General features: G+C 36.5%; 1 protein-coding gene across 1 annotated transcript in view; it reads left to right on the plus strand.

Moving 5' to 3' along the window:
- The window catches only part of PRKAA2 (protein kinase AMP-activated catalytic subunit alpha 2), a 64,294-nt gene that overhangs the window by 21,177 nt on the left and 17,336 nt on the right, over positions 1-25,781 (plus strand). Inside the window, exons 2-4 of the mRNA XM_021683942.2 lie at positions 10,463-10,604; positions 23,756-23,849; positions 24,750-24,894. Coding sequence (XP_021539617.1) covers positions 10,463-10,604; positions 23,756-23,849; positions 24,750-24,894 — 381 coding nt within the window. The remainder of the gene's footprint in view (positions 1-10,462; positions 10,605-23,755; positions 23,850-24,749; positions 24,895-25,781) is intronic.

Here is a 25,781-nt window from a genome sequence, read left to right on the forward strand (position 1 = left end):
TAAATTTTAAGTCCAGTCATCCCAAATGCACCCTGAAAATTTTAGGAAACTTCGTCAGCTATACTCAGTAACATGGTGATAGACTTGATTTTATTTGTTTAGGCTAATAATTTTGTGGGAGCATAGCACTACACATGCCATGTTCCAATGAGGTAATACTTTTCAAGTGCCAAAAAAGAAACCTACAAATTTTGTGCATAGGTCAGGGACTTTGTATAGGAATAGGAAATATCACATGTAGCTATTGGGCCTGTGAAGCATATAAAATTAAATAAATTTTTCATGGACTGAAGCTTTGTCTTTGCTGACATAGTTCAAATTATTATGTAATATGTTCACGACCTTTATAGCAGAGGGACATTTGTGACAACCCTTTGCTTTTGTATGAGCCTAGCAGAGAAACAGATCATAATTCAGACCTAAAATAATACTTTGTTTTGTAATTGTTCCTTTTCTTTGTTTTACTAGATACAGTAATAATCTTATATATTAAAATTGAATGAGGAAGTAGTTACTATGAATTAATATGGAATATATAGGAAAAGAGTGTTTCCCATTATACTTGATGAAATTGTAGGGCCTGTGCTTGTAAAAAATGCTAGACTTTATTGGGAGTAATATTAGAAATTTGAAAAATTAATTTTATATTTGTACAAAACAGTCATGTATTTACAACTACATAACACAGTTATATGAAGTCCTACATATTGTGCATCCAGAAAAATGTAGAGCTGGGAAACATCCAGGAAATGGCAACTAAAATCATCAGGAGACTAGAGTTGCTTAAAAGACTTAAACCCTTCAGTGTTGGAATGATACTTAGGGATATAATTAGAAAAATCTTAGAGTGGGAAGGGGACTTAGGCTTGATCTAGTTCAGCCTGTAACTTAATGCAGGAATCTATCGAATGGTAATCCTGACAAATGGGTGAGCTTCTTCTGTTTGAGTATTGGACGGTATATGCTGCTGGGTTTAAATACTGGCCTTACCACTTCATAGCTGAACAACTGTGGGAAAACCTTAACCTCTCTGTGTCCCATTTTCCAGGCTTGCTAGTTATTGCCACTAGCTTTGTCCCTTGCAATAGATGAAGACTACGGGGGACCTGACCTCCAGCCCCCTCCCATCTACCATTGAGAGATGAACTGAGAATTGAGTAAATGTTAGTGTTGCACAGCCTGCGAAAAAGGTATACTCAGTATATGATTTCACTCATATGTGGAATTTAAGAAACAAAACAAACAAGCAAAGGGGAAAAAACCAGAAAGGCAAACCAAGAAACAGACTCTTAACTATAGAGAACAAGCTGATGGTTAGCATTGGGGAGGTTGGTAGGGGGATAGGTTAAATAGGTGATGGGTATTAAGGAGTGCACTTGTCCTGATGAATGTTGGGTGATGTATGGAAGTTTTGAATCACTATACTGTACACCTGAAACTAGTATTACACTGTGTGTTAACTAACTGGAACTTAAAACTTTCAAAAATTGGCAAAAGATTCGAACAGACACTTTGTTAAATAAGAGATATGGATGTCTGATAAACACATGAAAAGATGCTCAACAGCATGAATCATTAGGGAAATGCCAATTAGGAGATGTCACTACACACCTAGTGAAATGGCTAAAAAAAAAAAAATGCTGACAAACCAAGTGCTGGGAAGAATGAAATAGAACTTTTTTTTTTTTTTAAGATTTTATTTATTTGTCAGAGAGAGAAAGAGAGCACAAGCAGGGGGAGCGGCAGACAGAGAAGCAGGCTCCCCACTGAGGCAAAGAGCCCAATGTGGGACTTGATCCCAGGACTCTGGGATCTTGACCTGAGCTGAAGGCAGACGTTTAACCAACTGAGCCACCCAGGCACCCCTGAACTAGAACTCAGATATACCACTGGTGAGAATACAAAGTGGTACACAATGCTGGGAAACAGTTTGGCAGTTCAAATATAAACTTCACCATACAACCCAGCTATCCAATACCTAGAAATCTACCCAAAAGAAATGAAGACACATTGGCCTCATCTCTGCACCCTCACCACAAACACAAAGAGCAGACTTATTCATAATCTCCGAAAACTGGAAACTGCCCATATGTCCATCAACTGGTGAATGGATAAACAAATTGTATGATACACATACAAGGGAACATTACTCAGCAATAAAATAGAATAAACTGGGGCACCTGGGTGGCTCAGTCGTTAAGCATCTGCCTTCGGCTCAGATCATGATCCCAGGGTCCTGGGATCGAGTCCCACATTGGGCTCCCTGCTCTGTGGGAAGCCTGCTTCTCCCTCTCCCACTCCCCCTGCTTGTGTTCCCTCTCTTGCTGTGTCTCTCTCTGTCAAATGAATAAATAAAATCTTTAAAAATAAATAAAATAGAATAAACTGATATGTGCAAAAAGAAAAAATCCACAAAAGTGGATGAATTTCAAAAGCATTAACCCAAAAGAAGCCAGAGTTGAAAGGCTACATATTATATGGTTTCATTTATAGAATATTCAGAAAAATACTGTAGTAACAGAAAACAGATCAATAGTTGGCAAGGTTTGGGGTGGAGGAAAGGGACTAACCACGAAAGGGTATGATGGAATTTTTATGTGATGGTGGAAGTGAGCTACATTTGATTTTAGTGATAATTACATGACCATATATGTTTGCAAAAATTCGTGGTATTAGATGAGGGGCAAATTTTAAACCTCAGTAAAATGACTTTAAAAAAAAGTTTTACTCAGGGTACAGTGTTATATTAATTGGGAAATTTTTTTGGGGGGGGTAATTTTCAGTATAGGTTGGAGTGGTGAAAAAGGGAGATATGGAGAGGGTTCCTAGAGCAGCTGACTGTTGAAAGACTTTGTTTTTTTTTTTTTTTTAAGATTTTATCAGAGAGAGCACGAGTGGGAGAGCACAAGCAGAGGGGAGCAGCATGGCGCGAGCCAAGCTACTCATGCTGTTTGACAAAGTCCCAAGTATGGGGGACGATCCTGAAAACAGGAGACTCCACAGCTGGCTCCTGCTATTCTCTTTCATTTTGTTTATGGCAATCTTTATAATTGTGGGAATATTTCTGGGGTTTCATGATAAAGTGACTACTCATCTTAGTTACGCCTATCTGAGGAATCATAATGAAACTAATTCCATGAAGAATTAGTTTCTATAGAACAAAATAGCAAGACGGTCACGCTCTGTCTAGCACCTTTCTCTTTGCGTGCTGATTTTTAGTTTTAGCGAAAGCCAATAAGCAGAAATAAGTAAAGGTCATGTTAATCATTACAAAGGAAAAATGAAAGAAGGCTATGGCTGTAATCCAGAAAATGATCTAAGATTTGGAAAAACAAAAATATCCTAACATATAAATAAAGTTCCTCCGAGGCTGTCAGGAGGAGATGCTTGCAACCTGACCCTGTGTCTGTGTCTCCTCATTCGCCGACGCCGTCCTTTCCTACGAGAGACCCACCCTGGCTGGAGCTGGATTCCGGCAGCAGCAGAGGGAGAAGGAAAAGTAAACTCCCCACTAAGCAGGGAGCCCAGTGGGGGGCTCGATCCCAGGACCCCGAGATCATGACCTGAGCCAAAGGCAGACGCTTAACTGACTGAACCACCAGGTCCCCCAGTTATTCCCAGTTCTGCTTCTTGAACAATATAAATCAGTTTCATTCTTCTGTATGACGGCTCTTCACCTTATCAAATGTAAAATCCTAAAAAGCATAGACAGTGTAAGTATGGATTTTTTCCCATAAATTCCATAGCTTTAGAGAGTATTTTGTATAATTTGGCTGTAATTTAGGAAAAGCAAAATGAAACACGAATGAGTGGTAAATTTGTAGAACTCTTTAATCCAAGAAATTGTGTGGGCTATGAATTTATTTCCATTAGTTCAGGAATGGTAGTTCAGCAAAATTGGAAATTTGAAGTTCAAACCTTTTGAGTTTTAAAGAATGCTAAAATAGTGAATTAATTCTCTTCAGCTGTGAATGGCAGACATCTTCAAAAAAAAAAAGAGTGGCTTAAAAAAGATAGTATTTTGCTCTCATAACAGTCTGAGCAGGTGGTTCAGAATGTTGTTGTACCCAGTGGCATCAAAAGCATGGGCTTCTCTCTGCTGTTGCTCCCACCTGCCTAGCCCTGTCCTCAAGGTTCAAGATGGTGGCTTTGGAATTCCAGGCTTTAGGATGGAGAAGGGGATGAAGAATAAGCTTGTGAGGCACATTTCTGCTTACATATTATTGACCAGAATATAGTGATAGGGCCACATCTAGTTAAAAGAGATGCTAGGATGCAGTCTCTACTCTGGGTAGCCATGTGCCCAGGTGTAATTTGGGAGTCTTTATGTCTGGGAAGGAAGGGTGGGATAAATATTGGGTATGACAGAACTACTTTGTTCACTTCTCAAGTGTTTAGTACAGTGCTTACCATACTAGGCATTCATTAAATAGTTGTTCCATTTATTGCTTGTATTGATCTGGATATTTACTCTGAATACGTGATAAATCATGGCAAATTTGTCTATCCCTGGCATTTTTTTTAAATGTTCTTTCTTATCTGTGTTCTCCCTTTACAAAGAAGGTATTCCTAATAGCCTGCAGACAGATTTAATACCATACAGAATTTATTTTAGCTCCTTTATTGCTGATGTTTCTTCCCCTGTAAAATTTGGAATCCTGTTAAACCTCTCTTTTCATGTGCATTTGGTCAACATAGTCCTGGCATGTGGAAAGTACCCAGTAAATGTGTTTAGACTGAATAAATTAATGGAAATAAAACTGATGGATCCAAGCCTTTTTTTCCAGTTACTTCCCTAGAAGAGTTTATGGCTATAATACAGAAGAAATTCTTGGTCTTAAATCTGTTTTTCTTATAAGATTTTAGGAATATTCCTTTGGCTTTCATGTAGAATATGATGAGATAATTTGGATTTAATTAATTATTACTAAGTACTAATTCACTTAACAAGTTATTAGGCAATAGGGACTAATATAGTTCAGCAAAAAGAAGACGCGTTCACAATATATTTCACTCTTTTTTTTTTTTTAAAGATTTTATTTTTAAGCAATCTCCACACCCAGCGTGGTACTCGAACTCACAATCCCAAGATCAAGAGTTGGAGGTTCCACTGACTGAGCCAGCTGGACTCCCCTCAATATATTTGACTCTTGATATCAGATATTCAATTGACTTATCAGCATCCCTGTTTCAAGAGATAATGTCCTTTCTTTTCCAGTGTTTCATGGGGAAAAATGTCTTCAGATATAAAGAAAAATGAGTCAGTTATTTCCTCAGATGTCATAAAGTCATGCTTTTTTTTTAAAAAAATTACTTTTAGCTAGAAGGTTTTCTCAGATTTATTGAGGTATGATTGATAAAATTATAAGCTATTTAGTGTATATCATGATGATTTGATATATGTATACATTGTGAAAGGATTTCTCCCATCTAATTAACACACCTATCTCGCGTTTTATTTATATATGTAAAAATATATATGAAAATAATATAAACATGTATATATTTTATATATGATGTATATTTGTATATATATGAACATTTAAATTCTCTTAGCAAATTTAAGTTATACAATGTTTTATTTTTTGTTTTTTTTAAAGATTTTATTTATTTATTAGAGAGAGAGATAGCGAGAGCAGGAACACAAGCAGAGGGAGTGGGAGAGGGAGAAACAGGCTTCCCACTGAGCAGGGAGCCCGATGCAGGGCTTGATCCCAGAACCCTGGGACCATGACCTGAGCCAAAGGCAGACGCTCAACGACTGAGCCACCCAGGCGCCAAGTTGTACAGTGTTTTCAACTATAGTCACCAAGTTTTACATTAGATCCTCAGATCTTATTAATCTTCTGGGTGAAAGTTTGTACACTTTTACCAAGCTCCACTTTTCTACAAACTTGTAGAAAGTTTGACTTTTTTAAAGATTCCACATATAAGCAATACCATGCAGTGTTTGTCTTTATTTGGCTTATTTCATAAGCCAGAGGCATAATGCCTTAAAGTCCATCCATGCTGTCACAAACAGAACTTTCTTCTTTCTCATGGTTGAATAATAATGTGTGTGTGTGTGTGTGTGTGTATCACATCTTTATGCATTTATTGACAGACACCTAGGTAGTTCCATGTCTTGGCTGCTGTGAAGAATGCTGCAGTGAACATGGAAGTGCCGGTATTTCTCTGATACCCTGTTTTCATAGGTTCTCAATCCTATTCCATTGACCTGTGTGTCTATTTTTATGCCAGTATTAGACTATTTTGATTACTATAGTTTTGTAATATGGTTTGAAGTTGGGAAGTGTGATTCTTCTAGCTTTGTTGTTCTTTCTCAAAATTGCCTTGGCTTTTTGGGTCTTTTGTGGTTCCATATAAACTTTAGGATTGTTTTTTCTGTTTCTTTGAAAAATGCTATTAGAGTTTTGATGGGGATTGCATTGAATCTGTAGGTTGCTTTGTTTGTAGAAACATTTTAATATTATCAGTTTTTATGTGTGTGAGCGTGGTATATCTATTGTGTCTTCTTTATCAGTATCTTATAATTTTCAGTGTATAGATCTTTCACCTCCTTGGTTAAATTTATTCTTTTTTTTTAAATTTAATTTTATTATGTTAGGTTAATCACCATACATTACATCATTAGTTTTTGATGTAGTGTTCCATGATTCACTGTTTGCGTATAACACCCAGTGCTCCATGTACTACGTGCCCTCTTTAATACCCATCACCAGGCTAACCCATCACCCCACCCTCCTCCCCTAGAACCCTCAGTTTGTTTCTCAGAGTCCATAGTCTCTCATGGTTTGTCTCCCCCTCTGATTCCCCCACCTTCATTTTTCCCTTCCTACTACTTTTTTTTTTTTTTAAACATATAATGTATTATTTGTTTCAGAGGTACAGGTCTGTGATTCAATAGTCTTACACAATTCACAGCGCTCACCATAGCCCATACCCTCCCCAGTGTCTATCACCCAGCCACCCCATCCCTCCCACCCCCCACCACTCCAGCAACCTGTGTGTTTCCTGAGATTAAAAATTCCTCATATCAGTGAGATCATATGATACATGTCTTTCTCTGATTGACTTATTTCGCTTGGCATAATGCCCTCTAGTTCCATCCACGTTGTGGTTAAATTAGTTCCATCCACGTTGTGGTTAAATTTATTCTTAAGTATTTTATTCTTTTGATACAATTGTGAGATTGTTTTCTTAATTCCTTTGATAGTTCATTGTTAGTGTATAGAAACACAACTGATTTTTGTATATTTTGTATATTTTGTATATATTTTGTATATTTTGTATATTTTGTATATTTTTGTAAAACTGCAGCTTTATTGAATTTGTTGGCAAAGTAGTACTTCATCATTAAATTGTTTTGAGTAATTTCATTCACTTTCTGGTTTCTTTGTTTTTTGGTTTAAGCATATAGCATTAAAAACAAAACATCCATCTGTTTGACTGGTAGAGTCTTTGCTCTTATCTTTTTGATCTGGAAAGAGCACATATGTTCTCAGTAGTCAGTAGTTTCAATTATCAAATGGGGAAGGAGGAATTGAACTCTTTTTTTTTTTTTTAATTGACAAGGGGATGCAGCATTGGTTACTTTCATTGAGGTTGTCTGGGAGTTGAGGAGAAAGACCTATTTTTTAGGCCATGCAGGCAAGTGTTTGGGGTTTTGAAATTCCCAAAGGTGAGTACTAAACTACCCAGGCATTAAGAAACGATTTAGGTTATTTTAATTGAGTAGAAAGTCCCTGAAATTGATTCAGCCATAGAAAAGAATGAAATCTTGCCATTTGCAACAACATGGATAGATCTAGAGCATACAATGCTAAGTGAAGTCAGTCAGAGAAAGACAAATACCATATGATTTCACTCATGTGGAATTTAAGAAACAAATGAACAAAGAAAAAGAACAAAACAGACTGTTAAATACAAAGAACAAACTGGTGGTTACCAGAGGGATGGAGGGTAGGTGGTTGGGTGGCATAGATGAAGGGGATTAAGAGTACACTTATGATGAGCACTGAGTAATGTATAGAATTGTTGAATCACTTTATTGTACACCTGAAATTAATATAACACTGTATGTAAATTGTTCTGAAATTTAAAAAATTAATTTAAAAAAGTTCCTGAAATTGGTAATATTTTTCTGGAGTTCTGGACACATATTTTGGAATGTTAGGATAGATTGCTTGAACTTGATATGATGGTTCCCAATTTGTTTTATATGTAGGTAAAATAACTTTCAAGCTTCACTAAAGTTTTTGAGATGATAATTTACTACTTGAGAAAGTTATAAAGGTAAAAATAATCTCTAGTGACAAGAAACTCAGTTCTTCCTAGGTCAGCCCATTTCCTGGTTGCATTGTTCTGACTGGGGGCATTATTATAATCTACACATAATAATGTGTAGATCTTTCTTGCTTCCTGTGAATTGAAGTGAGGGAGCTTGAGATCACGTGTTGTGCCACCTCATAGGGCATCACCTCCTATGAGTTACTTCTCTGTGCCTCAGGTTTCTCATTTCTACAATGGAGGACAATACTTCATAGAGTTGTTCGGCTGAGTGAGCAGAGTAGTTAGTACTTAGAATAATAAAGCAATAAGTGTCGTTGTCACTTCTGTCATTGTTATTAATGTATTTGTTTTAATGATTTAAAACTTGATTCCGAGAATATTTAGGAGATACTGTCACCTCTTTGATTTCTAGCATATAGGCTGTGTGTCATCAAGTGAAATTGAGGACGTAGGTTTGGTGGAGGAGGGGGAAGAGAATGCTGAGTTTACTTCTGAACATGCTGAATTTGAGGTGTTTGTGGAATAATACTAGGACTGAGATACCTGAACTTGAAGAAGAGGGCAGAGTGCTTGGCACATGGGTGATAATTAAAACTATGAGAGATGGGCTAGATCACTTAAGGGTCTATTTTGGTTATATATTAGAAACCTGGGGACCCTAAACTTTAAAGAACAGGTGGAAGCCATAAAGCATACCATCTGAGAGTTAGTAGAAGAACCAGGAGTGAGAAGTGCCACCAAAAAGGGAGAGTAATCAGTGTTGTCTATTGCAGTGATCTGAGAACTGGAAAGTATACATGGCTTGATGATTAATGGGTCTTTTGTGACCCTTTGGTTTCTGTAGAGGAGTGGAGGCAGAAGCCAGAGAGCAGTAATGTTAGGAGGGTGAAAAGGGAGGAGGAACAGACGATAAATGTACACTACTGTTTTGAGAAATGTTGGTGAGACAAATGTTGAAAGCTAAAAGAAGATGCAGGGTAAATGGAAGATTTGGGAGCAGGACAGGATATTGATGGGCTAGGAAAAGGAGCTATTAGGAAAGAAAATGATTGAGTATAAGGACAGTGTAGAAGAGGTGAGGGTGAGTTCAAGGCCACAAGTTGATGATATTGGCCTTGAACAGGAGGAGGGTGAAAACATCTGAGACTGGAGCAAAGAAGATGTGGATATAACCAAGCCTGAAGATAGAGGAAATCACTCCTATGGACTTCATTTTCTCCCAAGAAATGGAAGGGGAATTTGCTGTAAGGAGTCATGGGTTGACTAGATGTTGTGAGGAGAATGATCAATGTTTAGAATAGTAATTGAGGGAAATAGGAGGGGAGGCTGACAAATTTGTTTTCTGATGGAGGGATTTTTCATTTGGATATTACTAATAGTGTGGATACTATGAATGTGTTATATGAAAGGAGAAGGACTATTGTTTCATTTAATGCAACATATATTTAGCATGTATTATGTACAAAATACTATGCTATGTACTTCTGGGAGAGTCAGATGAGTGCTGACTGCCTTACTCAAGGTGGGGGTGGGTATGAGCTCATAGCTCATGTCGTATGATTTGTTAAAACCACAAATGTTTACAGTAGCCTAAAAATGATAAATAATACATGAGCTTTGTAAACATAAGGGTTTGAAAGGAGTAGAGATCGCATTAAATAGGGGGAAATAGGAAGGCTTTATGGAAAAGGCAAAGAAATACATAAAATAAAGGCTATATGTATATTTTCTGATGAAATAGCAATTAAACCAGTTATAGGTTTTTAATTTATTATAGCAATCATTTATTCTTCTATAATACAATGACTGGCATTAACCAGAAATGAAGAAATAAAGAGATTAACACAGTGAAGTCTGCTCTATCCAAAAGATGTTCCACATTTGGTTATTTTTTTGTGGTAATATAGAATTCAGTAATCCTTTCAACAAATATTTAATGAACATCTCCTGTTGGGTACTGAGGATACAGAGAAGACCAAGATGCGGTTTCTTTTCTCAAGGAGTGCATACTCTAGTAGAAGAAACAAGTAAAAAAAAACTTCAGTTCTATACAATAAATGACATAAAAGTGGTATATATGAGTAGAGAGATTTGGGGTTCTAGTGGAAGGAAGAATGAATAAATGATTATGTTGCTATGACAGCAAGTTTTTTCCTTTTCTTTTCTTTAGTTGGAGAACATCAATTGACAGGCCATAAAGTGGCAGTTAAAATCTTAAATAGACAGAAGATTCGCAGTTTAGATGTTGTTGGAAAAATAAAACGAGAAATTCAAAATCTGAAACTCTTTCGTCATCCTCATATTATCAAACTGTAAGTATTTTTGTACCTGATAATGCAAAAGAGAAACTGTCTTGAACTATTTCCTATGAATTTACAAATAATTATCTTTAGTTAACTTTTTATGAAAGTATAAATCTTTAATATTTATATTCAGCAAGTATTAATTCATTTAACCTCCATCAATCCTTTCTTGCATACTTTTAGTTTATAATTAAAAGTCAGTTTTTGGGGCGCCTGGGTGGCTCAGTTGGTTAAACGACTGCCTTCGGCTCAGGTCATGATCCTGGAGTCCCAGGATCGAGTCCCGCATCGGGCTCCCTGCTCAGCGGGAAGCCTGCTTCTCCCTCTGCTTGTGCTCTCTCTCTGACAAATAAGTAAATAAAATCTTAAAAAAAAAAAAAAATTTAAAAGTCAGTTTTTCAAAATTGGTACTGTTTTCAACTGATGAATGCAGCCTTGGACGTTGACTCTTCTCTAGTATTCACTTTGAAGGGCATTTAGGACTTTGATGTTCCTAGATTCATTTTATAATTTTTTTCTAGTCTCGTTTCATTAACATTACAGTGATTTCTTTTGGAAAAGGTAAAATGTAACTGTTTAATATTATCCACTATTGTATATTACTTGCAAAACTGCAATAATTACTGTGATTACTGATAGCAGAGCTCTTAGGAAGGCAGGTGGATTTTTTTTTTGGTAGGACAAGTTACAAACTTAAAAGATAATATGAAGAGATTGATAAAGCTGATTAATTATATTGAAAGAAATAATTTAAAATTGATTAGAGCTAGAAAAAGTAGGTATTGAGTATGTAACAGTATTCTTTGAAATCATTTAAAGTTGTAGTTTACTGAGAAAACGTAATACACTAACCACTGAAAATTGTCTTTACTTTTTATCTTAAAGCTTGGATAGAGTTTTATAAAATAAATATTAATCTTGTTGAGTACCTGCTAGTGGCTAGGAGCTGTGTTGAGCATTTTACATATATAATTTCACTTTATCCTCATGATAAGCCTATAGGGTAGGTATTGTTTTCAATTAATAAATAAAGAAATTGTATATCTAAAGAGTATCAGCAACGTGTCCAAGATCAAAGAGCCAGTAAGTTGTGGAGCTGGTAGTTGAGTTCATGTCTGACTCCAAATGCCATGCTATTAATGCTTTACTCCAGTACTCCAGTCTTTCTCAAAACAAAGTTATATGAATTCCTTTTAAGGAAAAAATAAATTTGTGGATCCCTGGTTTTGAGTTAATTATTTTTAGTATATTGTTACTTAAGTATACAGAAACAATTCGGTGTAATAAACTCCATATGCTTATAGCTTTGACACAATTATGAAACCAAGATAAATTCACAATTTAAATATAAGACAATGAAGTCAAAGAAATTCAAAGTAGTATCTATAGTATAATGTGATGAATATGGTGTTTTTCAAAAACCAAATCATTGTTAGTTTAATAGTAGGACATCCATATTTATATTTTGATTAAAATAATATTGAAGAGAAAGCCTGTTCATATGAGTATATTGTAAAAAAAAATCATTATTAATGTCTTTGAGGCTTTGTTTGCTAGTTCATTGTAATCAGACATTATATTTAGCCTAAACTTTGTTAGTGAGCAGTCTTTGGATGTATGTGTTAACAAGGAACAACTTGATAATCTCCAGAGGTACATTATTTGCCTTATGACAAGGCTAGCATAGTAGCTGTGCTAGGCTGATTAATGCCCCCCTCCCCCAAGACATCCTAATCCCCAGAATCTTTGAATATGTTATATTACATGGCAAAGGGGAATTAAAGTTCTAGATGGATTTAAAGTTGCTAATCAGCTGATCTTATAATAGGGAGATTTTCCTTGATTTTCTGGGTGTGCCAGTAGTAATCACAGTGGTCCTTAAAAGTGAAAGAGGGAGTCAGAAGACTCAGAGAAAGAGATTTGAGAGTGAAGCGAGGGCAGAGTGATAAAATGTGAGAAGGACTCAGCTGGCTGTTGCTGACTTTGAAGATGGAGGAAGAGGGCCATGAGCCAAGAAATGCAGGCACTCTAAAAGTTGGAAAATACAAATATTTTCCTCTAGAGCCTTGCTGCCAACCTTGATTTTAGCCCAGTGAGACCTGTCAGACTTCTATAAAACTACAAGGTAATACATTTTGTTGTTTTAAGCCACCAAATTTGAAGTATGGCAGCAGTAGGAAACTAATATAGGAGCATTCCTGAAATCCTTAAATGAGTGGCTTATCCAGTTATTATTGCTGGGATTGGGAACATGCATTTAGTCTTTACTCATACTAGCTACATTTATTGTTAGTGAACTGTTGCAAATTGGTATGTTCAGTGCATCTTACCAACAATATGAATATGTGCCTAACTTCAGGAAGGCTTTTTCTGGAGGGCCTTGGTCTGCTGTTGGGTAGCAGTGATGACTCAGGTCTCACACTGTTACCATGAAATGTGCATTCTGACAGTGAGCGTCAGTGTCCTTTCATCTTCACGTGAAGTTCACTTGTTCATCGACATAAACAAGAAATGAGGTCTCTAAAATAACATGGCAGTGCATGATTGATTACAAGCTTATCGTCTAGGACCTACATTCTAGATGAACCAGAATATGTATATGCAGGTTTTTTAAGATTAGCATAAGAATTAAAATGCCATCTACCAGCTTGGTAACTCACCTCTCATATTCTTTGTTTCCTTAATTTTCCTTAATTTTAAAGTTGGGATGTGTTTGCACTGATACAATGCCTGGTATTTGATGAGCATTGGCCTAAAGTAGGAATAGGTAGCCTACAAGCTGATATTTCAGTCCACTTTCATGATTCTTAACTGTTTTTCTCCTACTTGAAATAGTTCATAAATAACTTTGACTCCATGCTGATAAATGACTTTATTCTAGTTACTGAGTGGCTTCTAAGCTAAATCTTTTTGCTCTTCCTTTACTGAGCGGCCACTTCCTATAAGAGGAGAAAGCTGGGAAGCCAGACTAAAAGTGTCACATGCCAGAATGAGAGTGGAGGAGGAGATCTCTGTATTTGCCTTGTTCCTTGACCTCATCCCTTTTAGAATGCCAGCCTGAAAGACCCCAGAGAAATTTTGCCCACTTAGGGTATGAGTCCTAGTTCCTGTTGTGTTCCTACAAACACAAATCAGATTTTGTCAGTAAGCAGTTGCAACTGTCACGAGGATTTAAAAGCTTATTTTTGATGTCATATCTACCAGTGTTTTCTTGCCTTCATTTCTTTAATTATAATTTCAAATTTTGGTTTGGCTAATTATCTTATTATGGTTTAGAATTATTTAATTATTTGCTATTTTGTTTTGTGAGGGAGATGTAGAACGTTCTCAGGGTTGATCAGAAAGTAGTTAGCAGAGGTGAATATAATGTTTAAATCTTCTGGCTTCCAGCCTTGGGCTTAATCCATTCAGCCAGATTGCCTCTTCAATTGTGGACTGAATTAAAAAAAAGAAAAAGTACTCATGTATCCTTGCTATAGAACAAACTTATTGACATAGCCTCTAACAGTGTTAGTGATTTAAACAGGGAGAGAGACCTAATCCTTTTAGTGGTTTTGTTTGTTTTGTGCAGTCTTGGACTAACTGCCAAGAATAGTTCCCTTGTTACAGAATGGGCCTCTAGTTTCTCTAGCAGTAAAGCTTGAAAACCAAAAACCAAGAATGTAGGATATTTATTGCATGATTTCTCTATTAAATCAAATTGTAAAATCCCACTGGGAGAAAATTGAAAAGAGTAAACAGGATTCAAAGGAAACTCCAAACTTTCCCATGAACTAGAATTTGTTGATAAGATTTTTGTCTTTGTTCCCCCCCCCACCCCATAGTTCTTAGGGAACTTCACTTTAACCAATCAGAAGATCAGTACTTTATTTGGTAGAGCTGGTTTTGCCTGCTTACTTTTTAAAGTTTTATCTTACTCAACCTATAGACAGCTCTTTAACATTGTTCACCACCACCACCTTGAAATGTTGTATTCTCTGGGTTTCTATAACATCACAGTCTTCTGATTTTCTTCTTTGAATCTTTCGTCTTCTTAAGACTTTCTTTTACGGGCCTCTTCATCTTCATGGCCATTAAATATTGATGCATGTCAGCATTGTGAGCTAGTGTAATGTTAGTGAACCACCTTTGGGTGACCCCATCTATTACGATGGTTGTCATTTGTCATCTTTGTGCTAAAGATTTCCAAAACTATATTTCTGGGCCAGATATTTCTCCTGAATCCTGAACACACTTATTGAACTCTTTATTGGATGTTTCCATTCTGAAGTCATTGAATCATCTGAAACTAACTTGAACTTTTCTTTCTTTCCCAAACTTCTTTCTGTTCTGTTTTTTGTTTTGTTTTGAGCAAAAATACCATCCATGCAATTTTCTAAACCTAAAACTTAGGGATCATCTTTAATTCCGTTTCCCTCATTTTTATATATAATCAGTCATTGAGTTCTGCAGCTCTTATCCCTAAATAATCTTAGTCTATTTCTTTCTGCTTTTATTGTCACCATCCTCTTTTGCTTGTTGTCCTTCAGCTGTTGTCTCTACTTAGAAAGCTTTTTCTACACCTCCCTTCCAATTCCAATTTACCATTTAGATTTTAGCCTTTACAGGTAGTTATCTCCAGAAAACCTGTTTACTCTGTAAGTCTGTGTTAGGCATCATCCTCTCTGTACCACAGCAGTCAGCCTTTTTTTTTTTTTTTTTTTTATAAAGATTTTATTTATTTATTTGACAGAGACAGAGACAGCGAGAGCAGGAACACAAGCAGGGGGAGTGGGAGAGGGAGAAGCAGGCCTCCCGCCGAGCAGGGAGCCCGATGTGGGACTCGATCCCAGGACCCTGGGATCATGACCTGAGCTGAAGGCAGTCGCTTAACCAACTGAGCCACCCAGGCACCCCAGCAGTCAGCCTTTCTAAAGCCCTTGACATTACTTTGAACTTGCTAATTTGTTTGTATTAGTATCTCCCACAAGACCAAGTTCTTTAGAAGCAGGAATTATGTTTGTTTTTTCTTTTATTTAACACATTTTTACTGAGTACCTGCTATCTAATAGGAACTGTTGTAGGCATTGGGAATATGATAGTGAAAGACAAGGTTTCTGCCCTTACAGAGCTTCTGTTCTAGAGCTATCTAGCAGTTCTAGATAGTGAGTAAGCAAAGTAACAGGATTACTTTAGGCAGTGATAAGTGCTTTGAGGAGAATGCAAGGTAGTGCTGTTCTAGGTTGTAACTAGCAAGGAGTAAGTGTTAATTCAGATTAAGTTGTGGGAAGGCCTCACTGAGGAGGTTAAGTTTGAGCTAAGACCTGAAAGATTATTAAGATCTAGCCAACTAGTGAGATGATATGACTATAGTATAGAATGGGTATGGGGGCAGAAATGGATGCAGACCAGTTAAGAAGCTATTGTTGTGTCGTCCAGCTAAGAGATTATGATTATGGTGGCTTTAATCAAAGTGGTAGTCTAGATTTGTGCTGTCCAGTGTAGTAGCCATTGGCTACATGTAGCATAAATTTAAATTAATTGAAATATTTAATTCTCTAGTCAAGCAAGCCATATTTCAAGTGTTTAATAGCAATGTGTGGCTAATGGCTATTGTAAGAGGCTATATAAAACATTTCTATTATTGCAGAAAGTTCTATTTGATACCACTGGTCTAGGGGGAGAGAAATCTATGGATTCAATATATATTTTGTAGGTAAAGTTAATGAGTTACTGAGGATAATAAAGTAACAGGAATTTTTTTTTTTTTTTTTGGCCTGAGCAACTGGAATTTTGGATTTTGGCTTGAGCAACTAGGTGCTGATAATGAGGCTATTTTTTGAGATAGGAAGAATGGAGAAGAGTCATGTTGGGGTATAGGTGGATATTAAGCATACTTGTTTTGGCCATGTTAAGTTGAGAATCCCATTAGATCTAAATGGAGATGTTAGGTATCATCTTTATCTCCCTAGCACCTAGTACAGTAGTAGGCATTTACTAATTACTTATAGCATGTGTAAGTAAAGAGGTGACATTTGAACAAGGTCCTCATGGTTCTATGAGGACAACAAGAGCAAAATAATGAAAGTGTAAAGAACATGGCGTGTTGGGAACATATAGTATGTGTAGGGAAATGGAGGAAAACAAGGCCAGAAAGTTAGCTTGTTCATCCCTTCATTTAGCAAATGGCACCACTGAGGCACTTGGGATATATCTGCAAACAAAAAGATGACATGACAACGAAATCTGCTATTATGGAGCTTCTGTTCATGTGTGTGTGTGTGTAGTGGGGGGGGGTGAGTAGATAGATAATAAAACTTATGTTAGTAAAATATATTGTTAAGTTAGACTGTGAAAAGGTGAGGGAATATCCCATGCAGATTATCTGGAGGAGGAAAGTAACAAATGGAGGGAACAGTAAATATAAAGGCTCTGAGGTGGAAATATAGGCCAGAGATCAAGGGAGCAGAGTGATCTAGGGGGAATTGGACTAAGAGATGAGGACAGAGACCTAAAAGGGAGCCAGATTTTGTAGGGTATTATAGACCATTGTAAGGACTTTGGCTTTTACTCTGAGCCAGATGGGAAGCCATTAGAAAGTTTTGGTCAGAGGTATGATATGACCTGACTTATGTTGAAGCAGGGAAACCAATTAGGAGTCAACTGCAGTATTGTGGGTAAAAGAGTTGGTGGCTTAGAATAGAGCATAATCTGGAGGGTGTTGAGAAGTAAGCATCTTCTCTATATGCTTTTGAGGTAGGGTAACAGCATTTGCTTAGAGATTAGATGTGGGCTGTGAAAGAAGAGAAGGCATTGATTGACTCCAAGGTATCTGGCTTGGGCAAATAAAAGAATAGAGTTGCTATTAAGTGAAATGGAGACAATTATAGGAGGAACAAGTTAGAGGTGTGGGGTGTTGGAGGGTGGTATCAAGAATTTGATACTGGTTTTATGATGTTGAGATGCTTATTAGGCATCTAAGTAGAGATATAAATAGGTTATTAAATATATGACTCCAGAGTTAAGGGGACAGGCGTAAGATAAAGAGAAATTTGGAAGTCATCAGCATATAGATGGTAGTTAAGATATTTAAAGTCCTAAGACTGGGGCGCCTGGGTGTCTCAGTCGTTAAGCGTCTGCCTTCAACTCAGGTCACGATCCCAGAGTCCTGGGATCGAGTCCCACATCGGGCTCCCTGCTCTGCGGGAAGCCTGCTTCTCCCTCTCCCACTCTCCCTGCTTGTGTTCTCTCTCTTGCTGTCTCTCTCGCTCTTAAAAAATAAATGAAATCTTAAAAAAAAAAATAAAGTCCTAAGACTGGATGAGATCACCAAGTATAGAGTATAGATAAATAAGAAATCTAAGGATTGATCTCTAGGGCATAATGATGTTAAGATGTCCAAGATGAGGAGGAACCAGCAAAGGAGAATGAAAATGAACAGTTAAAAGAGGTTGGAGGAAAACCAGGAGAATATGCTATCCTGAAGCCAAGTGAAGAATATATTTGAAGAAAGAGAGATTATTAACTGTTCCTTATACTGCTGAATATTGAGTAAGATGAGACTGAGAATTGACCCATTAGATTTGGCAAGGTGGAGGCTGCTGGTGTCTTTGAAAAGGGCCAATTAATTGTAATGATGAAGGCAAAATCCTGTTTTGAGGGGCTTAGGAGAGAATTTGAGCTGAAAAAGGGGAGTTAGTTATAATAGACAATTCAGAAATTTTATTAAAAGGCGAGAAGAGAAATAGTGATAATGAGAGGAAATGTGGGGTCTAAACAGGGTTTGTTTTTTTAAGATGAAAGATATTATAGAATGCTTGTACACCAAAGGGGATAATTTGGTCAAGATGGAGAGACTGATACAGGAGAAAGAAAAGCTAATTGTGGAAACCAAGTCCTTTAGTTAGGTGAGAGGAAGGAATCCAGTGCATAATTGGAAGAGTTAGTGTTTGATGGTGTATGACCACGGAGTGAGTGGCTGGGTGTGGTGGAGGATGAGGAGGTCAAGGAAATTAGAGGCCATGTATTGGACAGATCACCCATGTGTATATCATGTACAACAGTAGCAATGGGGGAAAAAGACATTAAGTCAGAATGAAAGGGAGTGGGGAGTTAGGTTGATGACTGTAACAAAAAAAGGGTGTTGGGTGTGTAATCTGATGGCCTGCACTTCAGAGACAGTGGAGTTTTTGAGGAACGAGGTTTTGAGTGAGGATTTCCTTTAGATCATAATATATTATTAGACTATGCAAATTGGCCAGCATTTAAAATTTTCTTGTGAATTAATAAATTGAGGATCTGATCAGCAATGGCTGCTAATTTCTCAAAAAAGAGAGATATTATAGGCCTTTGCTTAGAGGTGCACAGCACCATCTAGTCTTTCAAAGGAAAATAAAAGTCAAAATGAAATCTGATCTAGTCTCCAGATCTAAGAGGGTGTTATAAATTGTGCATTATGTTGCCATAAAGGATGGATCAACCAAATGAGACCATGGAATCCTCTGCAGGACAAGCCAACCAGCTCCTTCAACAAAATAATGCATGAAAAGAAAAAAACAGAGATGGAGGAGCAGCCTATAAATTAAAAGAAACATAAGAGATATATCAGTCAATTGCAGTGTATGGATTATAATTGGATCCTAATTTAATCAAAATATTAAAACAAAAACCAAAAAAGCATTATAAGCTAATCAGGAAACCTGATTGGGTATTTGATGACATTCATGATTTGTTAAATTTATGCATGATAATAGTATTGCACGGGTATATACACATACATTTTTTAAGGCTATTATTTTTTAGACATATATACAGATCTCTTTACAGAGAAAATGAAAGCCATACTCAGTGTGGATTGATTGAAAACGTATACTTTTTATGAAGTTAATAATCAAGGCATACTAATAATCTTATACTCTAGAATGTTAGAAAAGATACCGATTTATTCTGTATATCCATGCATAAATAAAGCAAGATCAAGTTAATAAAAATGGGCAAAATATCGGAGTGAGCATTTAATAAGAAATGTGTATGGCATTTTGCAGGAGTTGGAGAATATATAAATCCACAAACTTTGTAAAGATTTTAGCATTGCCAAAATCTTTTTGGAAAATAGTTGGCATTAGCTCTTACAATTGGACAGTCACATGAACTATGACTCAGCAATTCCACTCATAGATATATATCGAGAAAATCTTGCCATGCGTAAGAATGTTTACAGCAGCACTATTATAATAGCAAAATGTGGAAACAATTTACCCTCCAGTGGTAGATTGGATGAATAAATAAATAGCCTCTCTGTTAAAAGGAGAGTAGATCAATAAATACAATGAAATATTATACAATGGTCACATCAGATAACTAGCAAACAAAACAGTGTGGATGAATCTCAAAAAAACAGGCCCCAAAATACTACATATAGCCTGATACTCTTTTTTATTTTTTAAAAGATTTATTTATTTGAGAGGGAGAGGGCGTACAAGCGGGGGGAGGGGCAGAGGAGAGAGAGAATCCTGAAGCAGACTCCCTGCTGAGGGGGAAGTGGGGCCTGACGCCCAACTCAATCCCAGGACCCTGAGGTCATGACCTGACCTGAAATCAAGGGTCCAACACTTAACTGACTGAGCAGCCAGGGGCCCCACCTGATACCCTTTTTTAAAGCTAAGAGCAATTAAAATAAAAATATACATAAGAGTATGAATTTTACATATATATGAAGACAATGGGATACACATGTATATACATATATAAATAAAACTGTATAAAGGAGAAAGCAAGGGAAGCAGGAAGGGGATTCAGGATGATGGGAAACTTGGTTGAGGGGAAGCAGTGGGAGGGGGAAGATGACTCCACTGTATGGTTAGATGGAAGGTATTGTTGAGGTCCTATGTTTTTTGTTTGGGTGATGGGTTTGTAGGTGCTTATTATAGTATTAAAAATAGTAATTAAATAAAAGTAGGCCATTCAAGGACCAATAAAGACAGGTGCCATGAACCAAGGGTAATGATTACTACATTTCTTTAATAACTGACTTCTAAATAAAGAAAAATATTATTCTGTATATGCAGCTATATAAATGTTTTGAAATCTCTATGGATATAACCATCAAAAAGGCGTACTCATGAATATTGACTTTTGCCTAACTTTGGAAAGATTTTTCCTGACTTCTATATGCTATTTAACTGGATATTGCCTAGAAATACATATAACTTGGTCAGCTGGAGAATGCTTGAGGTTTTTGTGGATACTTGAATTTATTTTGATTAATTAGAAATACTTTTTTCTGAAAAAAAATTTTAAAGCATGTTAGTTTACTCTTCTGTTGTATTAAATATATGAATTGCATGATTGAATTTCTTATAATGCCTCAATGTGATTATTTTGGAGGGCACAAAAATTTGGCTTACTTGGCTAGATATAAGAATATAATCCTGGAATTGGCCTTTTCCCCTAAGTCCCAGTATGAAGCTGTTTTCTTAGGATTTCTTTCTTTTGAAAATCATGTTTCCTTTTTTCTTGGCCTCATGCTAGTTAATTGACATTTTATTCATTGAATTTTTGTTGTAATGTTGCTATAATTTCTGTTTCAGATTATTCTGGTTTTGGCTCCAAGCTGCTCACATTATTTAAAAGTGCTACTTTATATATTTACTTAAATGCCTACTTCATTATAGATACTTTGCTAGGTGCACACTAACTGTATAATCACAAACTGAGGCACAAGGTCTGAAGCTAAGGGAGTGCTTCTGTGAAAGCAAAAAGGGCTGACCTGGACTTAAAGGAGTGACCTTTAAGCAGAGCTAGAAAGGATGACTGGTAGACTGTTAAAGTGCGGAGTACAGGTCAGGTACGGGATTCAGGTTAGCAGATGCTGCTTATACAATGATGCCATGGCAGAAGGAAGTGCAGTACAACTAATGAAAGAAAGAAATAGTGCACTGCAGTGATGGGAATCAAAGAGGAGACAGTACAGACTCAGGAGGGGGCCTCATTCACTCAGGACCTAAGAGCAATGGGAACCCCCTGAAGATTTTTGATTAGGAGACTACTGAAGAACAGATTCATATTTTGAAAAGAATACTTGTCTAATATGTGTGTTCCTGAATAGACTGTAGGCTCCTCAAGTAGAAGGAGGAGCTGTTGATCTCATCAAGTGCAATACAAGTAGGTTTTCAACAAATAGTAAATGTCACTATTTAATAGCTCAGTGTCTGGCACATGGTAAGTACTCATAATGTTGGTTTTGGTTTTCATTGATTTAGATTGGCCTTTGATATGGACAGTGGCTGCTGTGGAGTTAGAGGTTTCATGAAGTAGTTCAATCCAACAGTATCCACTGAAGACCTGTGATATATTGGAAGAATCAGCAGCTAAATATATTAAAATTTCATCACTTTTTTTCTCGTATGCCCCAAAGATGTAGCAGAGCAGAAAAGTGATGGAGAATTCTGTTAATAAATCAGATTAGCCTACAGTGAGGTGAATAGGTGCTCCTGCTTCAGAGTATTCATTTTTTTCAATTAGACTTTGGTGCCTGGTAAGATTGCTTTTATAGAACCATTTCTTCTGGAGTTCTCAGGTAAAATTCCCTTTTCATAGTTTATTTGAAGTAATTTCGACCTTATTCCTCAGTTATATTAGTTTATTTTATATAAAGTGAGTTCCTTGTCATTTTTCATCCCAAAGACTAAAGATTGCTATTAGAAATATTTCTTCTGAACCTCTATAATCATTTTCATAGTATAGCTTTAATATTTTACTTTTTTCAAGTGTTTATACGTGATGTGTCTTTTCTTAAAATGTATAATATGTAGTTATATCACCAATGACCTGGCCATTTTTTCTTTCCTTTTTAATAGTAACCAAAACCACCATGTAGCACATAGTTGCTATTGTGCACATTAATAAAAAGTACCCCATCTGGGTGGACTAATTTACCAGAAAGGTCCCCTGCTTCTGATACCTTCTAAAGGGTGCCATCAGGGCCACTTTTCAGCTCCTGCTTGTGCCTTCACTGGGTGCCTGTAAGCCATGCAGAAACTGCACAGCTATACTTAGTGTTCCTAAATAGTAACTCAGTATAAGTTAGAGATATTGCTTATAATCAGCTAGATTATAGATAATCTTTTATAAACAAAGCAAACTATTTAAAAAGTCAGTTGTTCATTTATGTGTGTTAAATGTAACCTTCAGTTAAAACATAAATAATTGTATTTAACTTGTTTTCAGAACTTTGCTAAGATTGGAAATATGTGGGGAAGTTGTCTTTTAAGAAAATTTTTTTCAAATAGAGCTTAGATTCTTACTTTTTAATGTTCTCAGCTTTGAGTGCCTAGAAGTAAATTAAAAAAAAATACATTCATCTGCCTACTTAACTTTTTACTATGGAACTTTAAAAAAAATATTTATTAATTTGAGAGAGAGAATGAGAGAGAGCACGGTGGTGGCGGGGGCAAAGGGTGAGGGAGAGAGAGAGAGAGTCTTAAGCAGACTCTATGCTGAGCTTGGAGCCTGATGCGGGGCTTGATCTCAGGGTCCTGGAATCCAGCTCAGTGTTGGGCTTTCACTCGGGCTGGCGTCTGCTTGAGATTCTTTCGCTCCGTCTCCTTTTGCCCGTCCCCCTGGGTGCGCATGCGTACTCTCTTTCTCTAAAATAAATCTTAAAAAAAAATCAAAACAAGTCTCTGTAGTATAATAGGTCAGTTTGTCTCTTGATTTACTATTAATCTATAGCTTCCCTTCCCCCTTTACTTTTCTCACACATTTTATTTGTTGAAGAAAGGGTCGTTTGACCACTTTCTGCATTTTGCTGATTAAATCTCTTGTGGTATCATTTAGGCTTAACAAGAATATTTTTAACTTATGTTTAAATATGATACCTGATCTCTATAGACTGTAAAACATTTTTTTGTTTAAATGGAGAAATGAATGCTTAGTTGTTGAAGAATAAAGGATTCCAAAGGTTTTGTAAACATGAAAGGGAGGATCTGAAGAAAAGTCCATAAGCCTCAGAAAGCAGAGAATTTATTAAAGCTGTGTTTATAGCTCTGTGATTGTTTTGATAACATAATTTGTTGCCATGTTAAGATATTATAAAACATTGGAATATAAAATTGTAGCAATAATAGACTAGCTTGATTTTTTTAAAAACTAACATTTTTTATTTTTCATTTACAAAAAAGATACCAGGTGATCAGCACTCCAACAGATTTTTTTATGGTAATGGAATATGTGTCTGGTGGTGAATTATTTGACTACATCTGTAAACATGGCCGGGTGAGTAACTTACTATCTAGTACAATAAGCCCCTAAGCTAAAAAAGAGGGTAGTAGGAAATAGTAAACCACAAAGATATCTTCAAAGTCAGGGTTGCTTCTGTAATAAAGCCCAATAAAAGATACAGAATATTAGACATCTTTTCTTTCTTAAAAAATACACATTTCAAGGGGCGCCTGGTAGTCTCAGTTGGTAGAGCATGCGACTCTTGATCTTGTGGTTGTAAGTTTGAGCCCCACATTGGGTGTAGAGATTGTTTAAAAATAAAATCTTTAAAAAAATATACCTTTTGGGGCACCTGGGTCCCTCATTCGGTTAAGCGTCTGCCTTCGGCTCAGGTCATAATCCCAGGGTCCTGGGATGGAGCCCTGTGTTGGGTTTCCTGCTCAGAGGGGAGGCTGCTTTTCCCCCTCCCCCTGCCCCTGCTCTCTTGCACTGTCTCTCAAATAAATAAATAAAATCTTAAAAAAAAAAAAAAAACCTTTTAAAATACTGATTTTAGGGAACATGTTCCACTTAATTGCCAACATAATGTCAGTGCTTTTCAGAGTGAAAAATCTGTTCCGTAACATTATGTTGAAGCTTCAAGGATTTCCTTTTCTTAGCACTTTCACATAAATTCTGTTTTACATTATGTTTTACTTGATTGCCTAAAACATGGTGCACATTTAGTAATATTAATTGAAAATTAAATCTTACTGCCTAGCAGCAAAGAAGAGCCTTGTTAATTTACATGTTGAACTCTAATGCAAGTTTTTGGTTTGTTTGTCTGATTTGTTGAGAATTCTAGCCTGATTCTAATTAGCTTGCTCAGTTACATTTGGGCTGATTATGAAACTAAAACTCTTGCTGTGTACATGTCCCAAATATTCTTAGTGCAGCTTCTTTTATACTTGCTAGGTTGAAGAGGTGGAAGCAAGGCGGCTCTTTCAGCAGATTCTATCAGCTGTGGATTACTGTCATAGGCATATGGTGGTTCATCGAGACCTGAAACCAGAGAATGTGCTGTTGGATGCTCACATGAATGCCAAGATAGCTGACTTTGGTATGTAACTCCAAGGTTGTTCAGAAATGTACTAGTTGCCTTTTAAAGTGTGTCGGTAGCAACTGTTAAAGAAATATGAACTTGCAGTTTCAACTTCACAAATCCTATACCTTGAAAAAAGGGATTAATGCTTGTTCTATTCATTTAAACACAATTTTAAAAATGCACATGCTTCTAGAGAAGTTTAGAGGGCCAGTTTCAAGGTAAATCCATTTAATCTGCATTTCCTCCTAAAGGAAAACTTAACTGTCTTTTTTTTTTTTTTTTGGGGGGGGGTCACAAACTCCTTTGAAAATCTAATGAAAAATGTGGGCACTTCCCTTGATGAATGCACTTAAAGAGAAATACATGAAAATTGCATGCAATTTTGAAGATTTACAGTCTTTCTCATTTGATCAAGGGTGGATTTCAGGGTAGAATCTAACCACTTGCTAAAAAGAATAGGAGTTTTTGTCAGGAGTAAAACAAAGAAACAAAAAACAAAATTTAAATCTAAATGCACCAAACACTTTCTGGGGTAAACATACCTGGAAAGAGTACCATAGTAGGGTGTTTGGCAAAAGGATTAGGAAGTGAGAGGTTATAGAAAGAGAGATGGAAATGCCTGTACCTTGTCTTTAATCTAAAAACTAGGAAACTAGTTTCCCTATTTCTCTTCCTTCTCTAAATCGCAAAACTCCTTAGTATGATAGTTCAACTAGATTTTTGGTTCTGTAGATTATTTTTTCTTTTTTTTTTTTTTTAAAGATTTTATTTATTTATATGACAGAGAGAGACAGCAAGAACAGGAACACAAGCAGGGGGAGTGGGAGAGGGAGAAGCAGGCTTCCCGCGGAGCAGGGAGCCCGATGTGGGACTCGATCCCAGGACCCTGGGATCATGACCTG

The sequence above is a fragment of the Neomonachus schauinslandi genome, chromosome 4 (assembly GCF_002201575.2).
Source record: "Neomonachus schauinslandi chromosome 4, ASM220157v2, whole genome shotgun sequence".
Classification (NCBI taxonomy): Eukaryota; Metazoa; Chordata; class Mammalia; order Carnivora; family Phocidae; genus Neomonachus; species Neomonachus schauinslandi.